The sequence below is a fragment of the Podarcis erhardii genome (assembly GCF_964252035.2).
Source record: "Podarcis erhardii genome assembly, chromosome: 2".
NCBI classification, from domain to species: domain Eukaryota; kingdom Metazoa; phylum Chordata; class Lepidosauria; order Squamata; family Lacertidae; genus Podarcis; species Podarcis erhardii.
In genome coordinates this window covers 84,548,344-84,563,907 of record NC_138498.1, presented here as the reverse complement: position 1 = coordinate 84,563,907, position 15,564 = coordinate 84,548,344, and the positions used below count along the sequence as shown (strand labels likewise).

The 15,564-nt window shown below is 45.2% G+C and overlaps 1 protein-coding gene and 1 long non-coding RNA gene across 4 annotated transcripts in view; one reads left to right on the top strand and one right to left on the bottom strand.

Annotated features, from left to right (window-relative positions):
* FLNB (filamin B) overlaps positions 1–10,679 on the bottom strand; it is an 83,322-nt gene extending 72,643 nt beyond the window's left edge. For 2 of the 3 annotated variants that reach the window (XM_081851044.1, XM_081851045.1), the window contains exon 1: positions 10,223–10,678. In XM_081851044.1, coding sequence (XP_081707170.1) covers positions 10,223–10,514 — 292 coding nt within the window. In that variant the 5' untranslated portion in view covers positions 10,515–10,678. Of the gene's footprint in view, positions 1–10,222 lie in introns of all 3 variants that reach the window. The other variant, XM_081851043.1, reaches the window with a different exon arrangement.
* Positions 10,680–11,160: 481 nt separating this feature from the next.
* LOC309334805 lies at positions 11,161–15,111 on the top strand. Its single transcript, XR_014153277.1, has 3 exons — positions 11,161–12,613; positions 13,511–13,580; positions 14,187–15,111. It is a non-coding gene; the product is annotated as an uncharacterized lncRNA (long non-coding RNA).
* The last annotated feature ends 453 nt before the right edge of the window (positions 15,112–15,564 follow it).

Below are 15,564 nucleotides of genomic sequence, written 5' to 3'. Positions count from 1 at the left end.
AAGCACAGAATGTTTTTTTAATTAATCCTACCCACTCCTCCCAAGTTCCCAGCATGTGATAGATATGAGCTGTTTGCAGTGGAGCAAGCATTTCCTACTTTCCTTTATCAACAGCAACAAAAAAAGCACCTCTAAACAAATTAGGCTAATAAAACACATAGTTGCAAAGGGGGGTGAGGAGAGAAACACAAGGAGTTAGCAGTTCTGGTACTGAAAACAGATTCCTGGGCTAAGCATGTCCCTCAGAAGCTCCCTAGGATACATTCAGCCCCACCCTACCTGCAGACACTATTTTGAAGACCATGAGATACCAGCAGAAAATACCCGGAAGGAGATTCCCCCCAAGTCTGAAGTCTGCCCACACCTGTGGTAGAGGATTTGTGGGAGACAAAAACAGTACACACAGCATGAAGTGAGAAACCCCTCCAAGTTAAAATTACCTACAGTGTGTGAATTGAATCTAAAGTTGCAAGTAGTGATTTATGTAAGTTTGTGGGACCCCTGCCCTGAACTCAAGGAGATGACCCGCCATAGGTTACCTTTTCCACGTAACAATTCCTTTTACAGAGAAAAGTAGTATAGAGCGAATCCATTAAACACTCAATTAAAACAGGAGCAGCAAGGCAGCAAGCCCAGCACCCACAAACAAACGCTAGATAGAAGGAATAGTCTTTCCTGGCTCACTGTAGGAGCCTTGGTCTTTTACCTCCACTATGACAGCTCAATAGCACCAAAGAGTTATGCCCGGCCTACAGTTCTCTAGAACTGTACAGAAGCATATTTCACGTGATGAATTGAGTACATCTTTGCCAACAGTCATTCTTCAGATTAACAACGCAATTCTGCACAGATGGTTCATTTTTACATGACATGATTGCGCTGCCAGCAGCAGCAGCGCCAGTTTCTCTCCTTTCTTTTTGGTCGTGTTGAAGGGTCTCAGAGGATTTTCAAGTCTATTAAACCCAAATGTCCCTGCTTCTCTCTTACAGGAGAAAACCTTCAGAGCAGAGGCAAACAGTGTGAATCTGTTTGCAACCCTCGATTTTGCATACTCAGAAGTAAGCCCCATTGAACAATGGGACTTATTCCTTAAGCATGCATAAGATTACAGGCAAAGTCAATAAGCCCGTCTCATTGGAAGCTGTTCTATTTTGTTGCATTCCCATCCCACTTTTTTCCTCCAAGGAAATCAGGGTAGTGCACATGGTCCTCATTTAACCCCCACAACCACCCTGTGAGGTAGGTTCAGCTGAAAGGCAGTGACTGGCTCAAGGTCACCCCATGAGTTTCATGGCTCAGCTCAAGCTATAGCCCAGGCTTCCTCAACCTCGGCCTTTCAGGTGTTTTGAAACTACAATTCCCATCATCCTTGACCACTGGTCCTACTAACCAGGGATCATGGGAGTTGTACGCCAAAAACATCTGGAGGGCTGAGGTTGAGGAAGCCTGCATAGCTGCTAAATGTTACTTTTAAAAAATGGGAGCAGTTGTCACTTGTTTATGCCAGAATTCCAGGTTTAACCAAATACTGTACCTGCAAGGATCATAACACTGGCAAGCACCTACCAGGCTAATTCTTTTTTGCAATCTCCATCTTTAGACTTGAAGGCCCAGCCCATTTAATTTTTATTCCCCATCCCCATCCCTTGCTTTCAAACTCATCTAACCTGATTAAGAGTTCTGGAGAACTTGAAAGCTTGCACATTTCATGATACTTGGCTTGTCCTAATACAGGTATTATATAGCTATGGGTGTTGGGAGATATTTTTCATCCCAACACAGCTGTCTTTGTTGGTTTGTTTTTATGCCTCATTTAGGTAGTTGTCTTTCATTGTAACTGCATATTGTGTGTGTATGTGTGTGTGCTTGTAAATATATACATTAGATATCAGGATTTATCCAAACCTCTAAGAGGATTACATAAAATATAAAGTGTGCATTAAAATTTCTGATAAAAACTTATTTTAAAAACAAGTTCTTCTAAACAGACCACATTACATATACTACAGGCAGGAATTATTCTAACTTCCCAGCTAGCCAGGGCTGGGAATATGTTCTAAGTTACCAGGTCATTTAGATGCCCAGGCAACCAGGCACACACGCACAAACATGTCATTGGAAGGGGTAGGGCAGAGTGAGTCAGTGTTTCATGTCCCTGTGTCACACGACTATAAACTGGGCAAAAAAAAAAAAAAAAGCCTCCTACACAGCAATTTTATCTACAATGATTTTACATTTCACCCATTATTAAAACCTAGCACATTAGAGGAATAACAATTCTTGTATTCACTAGCAATAAAGCAATAATGCCAGCTGAAACTCAGTGGTAAAGCCCCGAGAAAAGTAACTGGGCTTTTCAAGTAGACAAGTTTTAACTAAGGATGATTAAGGAGTCAATCAACAGGCAGAAAGCAATCCTTGAACCTTGCGCTCCTCCTCAGGAAGTTTGTCTGCTAAATCATTGTTCTAGGAGCAAAGGTGGCGAGTTGTGCTTTGCAGCACCATTTCCACTGTGATAATCTCTAGGCATTTATAGTTCCTATGCAAGGTTCTGCAAAATGGGAGGAGAGGGAGGAGGAAACTGCCAACATTCCTTTCAACAGTAAGTTATAAGATCCAGCATTTGCTCTGATCAGGCAGACACAGAAGAACATGCTTTTTTGAAACAGAACAAGCAAAGTCTGTTTATAAGTTCAGGTTACACATGTATTTCAGCTACCAATGCCACCCTTTATTATGAGTACATTAAGAAGCTTCCAATTCAAGATTAAAGAATACAATCCAAGCACCAGTAGTTCCAATACTATCACACACACTCCAAAAGATTTGCCAATGAGGTTTCTATGTCATTTTCACCCAGCAGAGTCATTTTTAATTGCAGCCAAAGCCTCTTTGCACACACCAACCTGAACAAAGCTATCAATTCACAAGTAGAGAGAGAAAAAAATATTTTTCTATACTAAAGGGCAAGCATGTTTTCTGTACAACTCCCAGCACTTCATGCTTTGTGTGACTAAGTCCCAAGTTCTAATCATCAGCATCCCTAGGCAAGAAATTTCAGGCTGCAGGACTGGGGAAGCCCTCTCTGCCCAAGACCTTAAAAAAACATTGCCACTCAGAAAGGACAATACTGAATTTGTGTTGAAGGTCTGGATTTTTCAAGTTCAATGGGTGGCAACGGCACGCAAACTCGGGGGCAGAAATCTTCTTTGGAATGTTGCTCAAAGTATTACGCCATCTTCCCCTGACCAAAGAAGGGTGCATTAACCACTGTCATGAGGATTTTAAGGCATATGCTTTCATCACTCCGCTCCTTGCCTGAGGAAACTAGAATATTACCAAAGTATGAACATCATACTAGGCTGGGGGTGATTCTGCAATTACACAAGGTATGTTCCTGCATCGTGCAGACTAGAAACATGCTGGTTTCTAGTCCCCACATCCTAAAACAGCCAATTATTGCTGCATAACAGTAGCTAGCTTAGCTGTTACCTAGGTTTTTGAGTATATATAAACATGGGGTGTGGACATTAGCTGGCAGCAGTGAAACCACCCTCTCTATTTAAAAAGCTACTACTTCTGTTCACGGAGACAACTGCATATAAAGAAACCCATAAATCAAACATTTCATTTGAACTACTCCACCCAAAAACCCCAAGTCGAGTACAGGTTCATTCCTTGAACTGCAACATGAAGACAGGAAGTTGCTTCAATAGCATTACTAATTGCAACTCAATTCACACACCCAAACACACACCCTAGTGAGCCACTGATAAATAGTACAACCATTGCATGATTGAATGTCTAGCAAGAATTGGTTCAGTATTTCTCCATATAGTGACATCCAAGTATTGCTTATCAGTGTTCCTGTTAAACTGAGTCAGCATGGGTGTAGTGCTTTTCTACTTCTAAAGTTATCTACCCTATGTTGTAGAGAGCTATTGCCTCTACCACACGATGGTGGTAAAAGATTATGGTTTGGATCAATACTTTGTTCTGCAAATGCAATGGCACCTTCTGCTTGTGGTACATGCTGTCCAATCCAATGGAGGTTTTCACTGGAGGAGAGGAGATAAGACATTTGCACCAATTCTGCTTGAAGCCTACAGCATTTTGAAGGATCCCCAATCCTCCTGAGCAATTGGCAGGGGCATAAAGGCTTCAGGGGGAGGGGCACTGGGGAGGGGAAATAGCTCCCGCCCCTTCCATCGGCAGAAGCATCATCGGAATGGAACTGATCAAAGGAAGTCTGGATCCAATCCCTGATCAGTTGGGAAGAGACCATCACACTCCACTTATGCACACATTACCATGGGTATTCAAAAAGGAATGTATTAGGAGACTTCTGAATTCCAAGCTGACCCAGGACAATAAAAATGATTTTGTCTACTAGTGCTCATGGAGATTTGGTTCCATGTTTCCTTTGAGCCTTTGCCATGAAACCAAACTGCATCTCCTACCACCAGCAGACCACTGTATTCAGTGCTGCAGTTTGTATTTAGTTATAAGACTGAAGGCAACCCAACTGCTCACTTGGGTGAATCATTAAGGAGTGTAGTGTAGGCGATATACTAGGATTTTATTGCTCATGAAAAAACCTGCCAGGTTTACTGAAGGAAAAGAATTCCCACAAAGATCTGGCAATATATACCGAATGAGGCACACACTCATAACCTGTACTTCAGGAGTGGCGCTCTCAATCACACAGCAATCACAATTTTAAAAGTTTGAATCAATTCCCACTTCTTACACTTTCATTTGCAACCCAATTGTGAGCCTAAGAAGAAAGCTACATTGGAACCTGCTTGGGGCAAATGAACCAAAATGGTTCACTAAAATATCAGTTATTAAATTTGATAGCTAGTCATTAGCTGCATGTTAACTGCCAAAATACAGGTGCTTAACTATGCATCTTCCAAAAAAGGATTCATATGTCTCTTGTTGACTGAAGCAGCTTTCAATATTGAGGTATATGCTACTAAGTAAGAGTCTAAATTCCAGCTACCACTACCGGTTTAGCAGAGAACACTCCTGACAGTAAGAGCTGTTCGACAGTAGAATTTGCTGCCAAGGAGTGTGGTGGAGTCTCCTTCTTCGGAGGTCTTTAAGCAGAGGCTTGACAACCATATGTCAGGAGTGCTCTGATGGTGTTTCCTGCTTGGCAGGGGGTTGGACTCGATGGCCCTTGTGGTCTCTTCCAATTCTATGATTCTATGATTCTATGATTCTATGAATTCATTACATAAATCTGCATCTAGACATGAGCTACAAGACACTAGTGAGATGATCATTCAGGGAAGGGTTTTGGGCAGTAATATTTAAGGTTTCAGTATTGCAATGTAATATAGAAAGAGGGTGACAAAATAAGGTATTCTTTAGATTATTGTGATGCACTTATATTTGAAATGCGATATTTTAGACCTAAGCACTGCTGAACAGGGCTATCCATAGCAATGCCAGATTTTATCTGATTCAGGAACATAAACACCTGGAGCAAAATTAGTAGGGCTGTTTGTACTTAAGATTTCAGTAAGAACTTCTTAACAAGTTGTAAGTTTATAGATCACACTGATGCTCAATCCTATTTCAAGCAAGGTGATTCTTTTATAAGATAACCTATTCCAGCAACTGAATCGGAGGTATAGCTGCATGCTGGTGGAACCTTCATGAGATTCTGAAGTTCCCCTACTTTGCTTTAGGCTGCAATCCTATACCTGGGCAAAGTCCAGTGAACTCAGTGAGATTTAACTTGGGAGGCAACATGCATGGAATTTCGTGTTCAAGTTCTAGCTATGGCACAGAATGCCTTCCAAGACCACACAGGAACTTTTGACCCTTCCTGTCCCATGATGAGTGACAAAATACCTACAAGAAGGAGGATAGTCCATCAGCCTGCTTGTGCCTCACAGGAGGTGAAGCTAAAGCAGCTGTAAAGCAAAGCTTGATCCTTTGATCTCTAATCCTTTGGAATGTATCAAAATGATGCCGCCACCAAATTATACCTCTGCTATTCCCTGGCCCGAAGATAAGTTTATACCTCTCTTTAGGTGACATGACATGTTAGCATTTAAAGCAGCTTGGAGAATTTGGGATATTTGGGAAGAGCACTTGCTCCAGCATCCTATTTTCACAATGGCCAGCCAGATGCTTATGGGAAATGTGAAAGCAGATCCTGAGCACAACAACACTCTCCCCCCCACCTATGACTCCCACCAACTGATATTCTAAGGCGTACTTCCTTCAACAATGGAGGAAGAACACAGCTATCATTAAGCTTACCCAGGGCACACAATTCAGAAACTTTCCTTAAACATGTTGCAATAAATCTGATAGAATCAAATATATTGCTGCTACATAGAATGTACTGTAATCCACACATGCAGGAGCCTAACACTTCCTGCTTTGCCCAGACATTGGAGTACCAACTTGTAAGAGGCAGCTTGCCATCTCCCAGGGGCAGTACAGGACGGGCGGGGCCTTGTCTAGTGAAAGGCAAAATTTCCCCCACCCACCACAACAGTTTTTAATGGGGTTTCTGAAATTAGCAGCACCCAGCACTAGTTGCAGGAGTACACATTATCCCGCTTGTTACTTCTGTTGGCGCTTTGCACCAACAATATTCTGCTGTTAATATTTAAACTGAAAAGAAATCAGAGTGAAGTAATCCCTGGAAAAGCAAGTTTGCAACAGCTGTCAAAGGTATTTTCCCACAAGGAGTCTGATTCAGAGCTCAGCAAGGTTTCCGTGCTTCAAAACATATGGGTTACATACAGAGAACCAACATTCTTTTCTCCTATACTTTTCCTTGAAGCCTCAACTCTATTTACACAGACAGGACGTCTCTGAAGTTCTGTTTCAGGTCTCTAACTCAAGGTCACGTTTTGCTCATAACATAGTTCTATACTCCAGAGACACCACTGCAGAGAGAAGCGAAGTTACTTCCCCAGTTAAAACTCAGACAGACTTCCAAACAGGGCAACAATTGTTAGAAAGTTAGATTTCAGCTCCCACAGGCAGGTATTAGTTTTATTTTCTTTTGCTTGTTAACACACCAGTTCTGTGCTACTACTTGGCTGCTAATAGAGAACACAGCAAGATCTGGCTATGAGAACCACTTGCTATTAACCCATCTTTTTAAAAGTTTGAAAGCTGCCTTCATTTGCAAATGATGTACTTTATACTCATGCCCCCACTATTTCTGTTGAAGGTTCAGAGTAGCATTCAGTGCTCCCAAAATATATCCATTACTGCCTTGAAAAAAGCTGCATCTGCAACTGAGAGCATTAAACTATCATTGAGAATGGTTACCAAGTTGCTTGGTGGCAGAGTTTTTTTGTTTTGGGTTTTGGCCAATGGATGAAGTCTCTGCCCAGAAAAACCCTGCCAATTAAGTTTATCTTTGTGAAAATGTTTTAAGAGTATTTGTCACTTTACTGATCCTACATTTTGCAACTCTTAAAATGGGAATTATGGGCAGTTGCTAGTAGATGCATAATTTCCTCCCTAAATATCACATAGCCTTCATCCATAAACATTCACGGACAAGTTGGATAATGCGCATTTTCTGCCTCAGGGTATGGGCCTGCCTTAGTAAAAACCTAATTCTGCAAGACCCCTTCCTGCTTTCATGCTCTATGGACCCAACAGGCTGTGCACACGCACTCCCAATTATCCCCCTTTGATTTACTTCCCAGAAAACATGCAAAGGTTCATGTAGCTGTTAAAAGCAGAAGTGTTCAATTTTGTGTCACTTTAGAATTGTGATTGGTAGCAGAAAAGCAGGTGCGCTGTTGATGTCGCTTCAGCTGCTGAAAAAGCCATTTAAGATTTTTTTATAGTTAACATTTTTAAGCCACAGTAAAATATTTTGTTTGTGCTACCTACATGTTTTCACAAACACAACTGTTGTGAAGTATATCCTGCATTCTTGGTATACACTACAGGTGTCCACAAGGCATCAGGTTTAGCCTCTCGATAATTTCAGCTGGCATTCTATCCATGCGATATTATCCAGAAACACCTCCTAGTGCTATTTTGCATTATTTATTCCCTCCTTTAATACAAGTTCTGCATTTTGCAAGAAAAGATTCCCAACATAAAAGACACCAGAAACACAGTCAAAGCAACAGTACTTAGCTGCAGAGCTTTCTATGCAATTAATGGCTATTGTAATCAGACTACATTTATCCATTCTATAGTTCAACTGTATCTTGGAAGTTTGTTGTGCTTAGGACACTGGCAGCCTTTTAATCACAGCATCTGAAATGCCATCTAGTCCTTTACAAATGGTTTCTGACTAGACAGAAGCTGACTAGTATCTTCCCTCTCTACCACTACCACCTCCCAACTCGTAAGCTTAGAAAAATGCAGCTTTAAAAGAGAAAATATGGAGTGTCATTATCCATGGACAATTTTTAAGGGAGTCACAATACAGTTTCCTGTATTCACAGAAGAATGGACTAGATGACTGAGATCCTTTCACACTTCGATTCTACAACACACATTGCATATGTACCTGCAATTCAGGGTAACATCATGCATCTAATCTAGTGGGCTAGTCCACAAAAGCTTATGCCATCAGGATGTCAGTCTTTGAGGGCTCAACAAGATTGTATTTTGCTGCAGCTATCCCTTTGATAGGTGACAAGTTAGTTAATAGTGCACAACACCTTACAGGTGTGATGTGTCAAATATGTACACCCAGATTACCATACATAGCCTATCATTTTGCAGTTTGTCCCATTCCACCAAGAACCTGGTCACAGCTGACTCAACAGCAGTGCCAACTGAAAAAATAGGTGTGAATAGTCTCTACCAAATTAGTCTTAACGTCAAATCCTAATGGTCAAAATAGATGTACTATCACAGTCACACTTTTAGAAATCCAGACACTTTAGAATGCTTGCTAAGTAAGGTATTAAAACAATTTAACAAGGAATTATTAGCATTCCTTATATACTGCATCCTTAGTGCACAGAACCAACAGCACAGCACATTTTGGCTACACCACGTTCTCCAGACCCAGAGAATAAAATGATTAGGCCGGCTGGGTTTTCTTCCTGACATGCTACTTGAGGGGCAGAGCACTGCTTTCACCACAAGCCCCGCAGCTGCTCTTTTAATTTTAAACGGGAACCAAGTTCAGCCCTATGCCTGCTTCTCCCAGGAAAGCAGAGAAGAAGCTGGTCTCAGATCAGAGACTGGGCTTTTATACAGCGCACACCCTTCCGAAACCTCCAGCATGGAAACCGAAGTCTTTGCCGCCAAAAGGAAGTGGCTCTACCTGCTGGGAGGGAACAAAATAAAAAAATTCCTTCCAGTAGCACCTTAAAGACCAACTGAGTTAGTTCTAGGTATGAGCTTTCGTGTGCATGCACACTTCTTCAGATACTTCAGATACTTCTCCCTGTGCTGGGAGGGAGGCACCTCAGGAAATCCTGTCTGAGCAGCGCCAGCCATTTCTCCGCTTTCCCAGGATTAGGCTCGGGCCCCGTTTACGGTTCAATGCGAGCCCGGGGACGGGGGAGTGTGTAGATGGCGGAGACACCATTAATTGGGGCGGGGGAAGAGAGCATGCAAATACCCGACGCCTGGGCGTCCCTCCTCCTCCCAACCGGCGTGCTTTACTTAAGAGACCGTGAAGTGAGGGGGGGGGGGCTTAAGAGTCCTCCTTTGGCGGGCGGTAGGCTAAGAGCCGAGCTGGTTTCCAAGCTCGCAGGGTGCAACAAGCCGGCAAGTACCCGCCCCGGGAGGGTCGGGTTGGGCGGCTCCTCCCCACAGCCGCCCTCCACGCTGGGCTCCCGGGGGCTCGTCGGCGCCGCAGGAAGACGCTCAGCAGCAGAGCCGCGCCCACCTCGCCCGTCCAGCCGCTCGCTACTCTAGCGGAGCGGCAACTCGACGGGGCACCCACTGCCAGGCGCTTTGGCCCCACTTCTGCCTTCCTCACGCCGGGAGGAATTCAGACACCTCCCCGCAGCTGCCAACAGACGAGCTGGTTTGAGTTTGCCCCCAAAACCTTGAGCCGTAACCCCCAGGCACAAGAGGTGCCCGGACGGCTGGTTTGAAACGAAGTGCCAAGCCCAACTAAAGAGGTCCGAGGATGCAGAAACTGAGCTGCTTCCCTCAGGCAGCCTGCAGCCCGTAAGCGCTGCTCTCGCCACACGCGGAAGCCCGCGCGTCCCCGTTCTTTTGCCCAGCCCCGACGGGCGCGCCACAAGCTCACCGATGGAGACCAGCTTGATGTTCTCCTTCTCCAGGAACTCGAGCGCCACGGACACGTTCTCCAGCTGCATCTGCCGGAAGGTGGGTCGCTGGTGGTACTTGCGGTACATGCGCTTCTGGCTCAGCACCTCCAGCAGCGCGATGAGGCGCAGCCCGTCGCTCAGGTCGAACTGCAGGTTACCGATGCGCTTGTTCACGCAGCGGAGGTGCTCGTTGCACCAGCGGGTGAAGGTGTTCTGCTGGATCCGCTTCCAGGGCGCGTCCTCGGCCAGGTCCTTCTCGGTCACCGGCATGGCTGCGGCGGGGTCGCCTTCGAGGTCGCTGCGGCCCAAGGGAGGAGGAGGAGGAGGAGGAAGGTGGTGGAGGAGATGTTGCTGGTGGTGCTGTTGCTGCTGCTCCTGCCACTGAGGCTGCAAGCTGCTGCTGCTGCTGCTGCCGCCGCCGCTCCAGTCACTGCGAGCAGCCTGGCCCCGCGCCTGCGTGCTCATGTCGAGGCCGCCGCCCCGCCTCCTCCTGGCGGTAATGAGCGGGCAGGCCGACCAACCCGCCCGCCGAGGCTGGTTTGCTGGCTCCCTCCCTCGCGCTGCTGCTTCTGGGTCGCAGCCAAGTGTACAAGCGGCGAAACCTACAGGGGAAGAGAAGGAACAGCGCCGTTAGCTTGGCAACCCCAGCCGCCCGGCTCCACCAGCCCAGCGTCGCCTCCGGAGCGCACACGTGCTCGCCTCCAAACAATCTTGCAGAGAGGAACTATTGCGCGCCGTCTGCGCCTGGAGATGTTATATATACCCCACGGCGGCCAAGGGATTGGACCCCAGCCAGGGAGGGGGCGGAGCACGCGGAGCGGCACAACTGCTGGGGGGGGGGGAGAGAAGAGGAAAACGCTGCCCCCCACCCCCGTCCGAGGCGCTGCGCACACCGCATGACAGCCCCTTCCTTCCATTGCAGTCCTGGTTTTGTCAGGCCCGTGAAAGCTCCTACTGCCGCCCAGTTTTAACTTTTTTTCCTTTGGGATGCCCAGATTCAAATCTCTTCCACCAATAACACTTGCGTGAAAGAAATGTCAAATAATATTGGGGCGCAGGTACCTTAAAGATTAATAATGCCCTAATCTATGGAAGCTTTGCCATAAGGTATTTGTTAGGCTTTTAAGTTTCAGGTTTATGGCACCACCTATATGGGGTGTGTTCCTGCAACAGTGTGGTGTAGTGTTGAATGCCAGGACTAGGGCCTGGTGGGAGGCCAGGGTTCAAATTCCCACTCGGCCACAAAGCACACGGAATAACCTTGGGCCAGCCACTATCTCTTAGCGGCCTATCCTACCTCACAGGGTTGTTGTGAGGATAAAATGTTGGGAGAAACCAGCCTTGAGGTCCTTTCAGGAAAGGGGGGACATACTTGCACATGTAATTCTGAAAAAGACAAAAAGACTTGTTTCTGTCTGTAAAAGTTGTATCTGCTGAAATCACTTCACAACTATGCAACTGTGAGACCACAGGAGTACATGTTCTCTTTTGAATTTTTTGGTTCTCCATCTTCTTCTGCTGTTGCTTTTAAAGCTAAACAACAGCAACAAAAGAGTAGCTGTGCCAGCCCCCCAAGGTCACGACAGGATGCCGTGACAGCCACCTGTTCGGATGGCTTTAAAAGAGGACCGGCCAAATTCATGGCCATCAGTGGCTATGTTCTACCTCCCATGCCAGAGGCAGGGAACATAAGAAAAGCAGGGCTTTCCTTGTAGTCTCATGCATGTAGAATCAACATCAGAGAACAGCACTGTTAGGCTCACATCCAAGTAAGGGCCCACAGCTAAACCCCATGGCTTCCTTTGTCAATTTTGGCACGGAGGCGAGGCCTGCTTGAGGAGGTAGGCCCACTGGGGGCATCTTGCCCAAGAGGTCTTCCCCAAGAATATGGAAGCAGTGATGAATCACAGCACAATCCACTTTCATCCACAAGCCATCACTTTAAGGTCAGCGTCGAGAGGGTAAATTTCCTTTAAGACTGAGGTCTCCAAACATGGCACCTGTAGGCACCCTGGCACCCTCAGGCAAGGCCCACTGCTCCTCTCAGTTTGTGTGTATGTGTTTTAGGAGGCTTTCCAGTGCTGTTTTCAGGTGGTTGCCTGCTGTTTCTTTGCCTGTTTTTTATTTCTTTTGGGGAGAGTCGGTCATTGTCACTTTTTCACAAATAAGGTTCTGAAGCATTGTCAGATTTCGTTGTGTGGAATGTGTGTTTTCTGCTGCCCAGAGCAATTCATTTTTTCTAAATGTGCCCCCAAAAGGTTGTGCACTCCTGCTTTAAGATATGATGAGCTGGAAGCCACCAAGTAGTGAGGAGGTGTGGCCAGCTGCAGAGAGGGTGTGGGAGAGAACAAGCTGGAAAATCAGTCAAGGTGGAAGCCTCCTGTTTTAAATCATAAAAAATGTCACTAGCTTACAACAGTTTCTAGCCTTCTAGAACAGTCTCTAACACCCAGTGGTCTACACAAGTGAATACCAATCCTACATGGGCTTGGATCCCCCCCCCCCAGTGCTTTAACAACTTTGTGACTAGGAGAAGTTCAGTGGGAAAGCGTTGACTTTCATTTCTGCCTGGAATGCATAAGAAGCTGCCTTATACCAAGATGGCCCATTGGCTCATCTAGCTCATGATTGGTCACACTGATTGGCAGCAGCTCTCCGGGGTTTCAGGCCTGGGTTTCCCACTCCTCCTTGGAGATGCAAGGGATTGAATCTGGGAACTTCTTCATACTCAACCACTGAGCTACAAACCCTTGGAAATGTGTATAGGATCAGCCTGCCTTTTCAGCCAAGGGCTGTGTTTGGATGTTCTAATGCAGGGATCACCACCCATGGGTGCCATGCTTTCCTTGGTGCCCCTGGAATGAAGCGCAACCCCCCAAATTCCCCAAATTTCATGGTTTTTTGCTAAAGTAAGTTTGTCATTTTTGCAACCTAAGATTTGAGGCAAAGCATGCAAACACCATTCTTCTCATTTTGTTTGTGAGAAATTCGCCTGCTCCACCCTTTCAATGTTTTATTTTGCCCCACCCCAGGAAAATATATGAGGATGCTCATGTGAGAGAGAGGGAAGGCTGCACTAGAAAGAAAGAGGGATGGGGCGGGGGAAGTTAAAAGAAGTGGAAATAAACGATCTCTTTGTAGACTTTAGCTGTGCTTCTCAGTTAGCAGGCTTCTTATTTTTTTACCCAAATGCTCGCTTAGACACTTAAATATATTAGTCTACCTGTATTTATGTTCTGACTCTTCTTCAATTTCCTATCCTCCAGGATTCTCACTACAAGAATTCTGGCTGTGGGCTTGGTCCTTTTTGAGCTTGTTCTGCGTTCGGATTTATTGGTAAGGGCGACTGGCTTTTTGAATCATGAGCTCAGATTCCTCTTCTTTCAGAAACTTCCTCTGTATGGTTGGGTTAGTCACAAAAGCACTGTGTATCTGACTGTGGCTATTTGCTCAACCACAACACAGGAAAGAAGAGCTATGTGCCATAAATGTAACTGGCACATCCCCAAGATAACGGATGTATACATCATAGCATACAGCTAAGTGGCCTGTGCCACAAACAGCACATGTGACGTTAGGGGAGGCATGGCGGAAAGGACTCCAGCAGCCCCCATCTGCAATGTCTTTTGGTGTGCTTCCAGAAGCCCTTCCCTGAAATTTAAAGGGAATATGTCATACTTGGATAATTCCTTTCCTGTCATCATGATAGTTAGGAACAGTAATTGCATTTCCTAGCCAGCCATTGAAATGCCACGAAGAGCAATGCCTGTGAGTTGCCCTCTGAGCTGATGCCAAGTCCAATGTATTTATGGGGACAGAGGGGTTGGGAGACCAAGCAATGTGTTTTGGGTCATGGAGGAAACCAAATTCAGTGCAATGTTGTGGATATTTCATAGATTCCCATTGGCACTGTGAGAATGACACATGCTCCTGCCTTTCCAGTTTGATTCAAGGTGGAGTGTTTGTTGCAAACTTACAGCGCCTTGCCCCTCATCCTGATTTGGCCACAGCACAATGGCTTGCTGCCGAGATGGGAAGGAAGGGAGAAGCAGATTCCAAACTAATGCAAATGTCAGAGTCGCTTGGAAGACTTGTCAGCCATGGAAAGAGCTATGATCGGAGCAAGCCTGGCAGGAAGGTTCATGTTCCCAGCAGTCGCTGGAAAACAGGGTTCATCAGTGGATGAACTGTAGCATTGTCTCTTATTGTGGCCAGGATGCTGCCCAACCATGCCTACTCAGGAGTAAACCCTACTGAATTCAGTGAGTCTTACTCCCGGGTAAGTGGGATTAGGATTGGGACCTTAGCCATCACCAGCAGTGAAGGACTTGCAGGTGCCGGAGAACTTTAATTGCCTGCCAGACTAGCTGTGACATCCAGTGGTGGAAAGCCACTGTTGCCTCTCAGAAACAAGCTCCAGTGATAGTTGGGGGTCATCTTATGGTTCCCTGCTCTAGATTCCAATAATTCCAGAGCAGTTATGGGTAGTGCCTGAATTTAAACTTTACTTTTGCTATTGTCCTAAAAGTAAAAGTATTACAAGGTGGGATTTTTGTTTTAAGTATGAATAACCTACTAAGGGGCTGGCCCACCCATTCAATTAACTGAGCACAGTAAATGGCTTATAGGCAACTATGCAGCTAGCTGCCAGCTGCAACTCATGACTACGCATGGCCTTTTGGTACTTCGGCTGGTTGTTCTGGTTCTTCCTATAAAGGGTAAAATAACTGCTTTTATAGTTATACTGTTGTTAGGAGGGATGTTTGGTGTGGGCTGCTGGTAACCAGCGTTATGAAACATTAACACAAAACACCCAAGACTTGAGATGGAATCAGCAAGTAAAAGTAAATAAAGTTTCTTTTAACCACCTACTTAGTAAAAAGTTTTTGATCTGATAACAGTAGAAAGTATGTATGTCATAGGAGCTATAGAATCTACCTGCCACTGATTTCAAATATCTAGATTTTATGCTTAGCTTTTGCATCTGTTCTCACAATTTTTTCTGAATCTGTGTATGTTTGATATTTTTATTTAACTGGATTAACCTGTATGTTCCTTGGAGGAGCACCCATCCATAGACTGCCATTGTGGAAGAGCCCCTCCAACTTATCATTATATTGATACACTTAAGCTGTACACAAACTTCTGTTTACTCTGCATTCACTAGTTTGGGAAGTGGTATACGCACAGTGATAGCCACAATTCATATCTATGCTAGAGGTTTTTTTGAAATGCTATGTTTTGATGTGTTTTCCGCCAAACCAGCTTTAATCCAAATTGAGAAAAAGAACGACATAGCTGTGTTTCAAGCCAATAACAT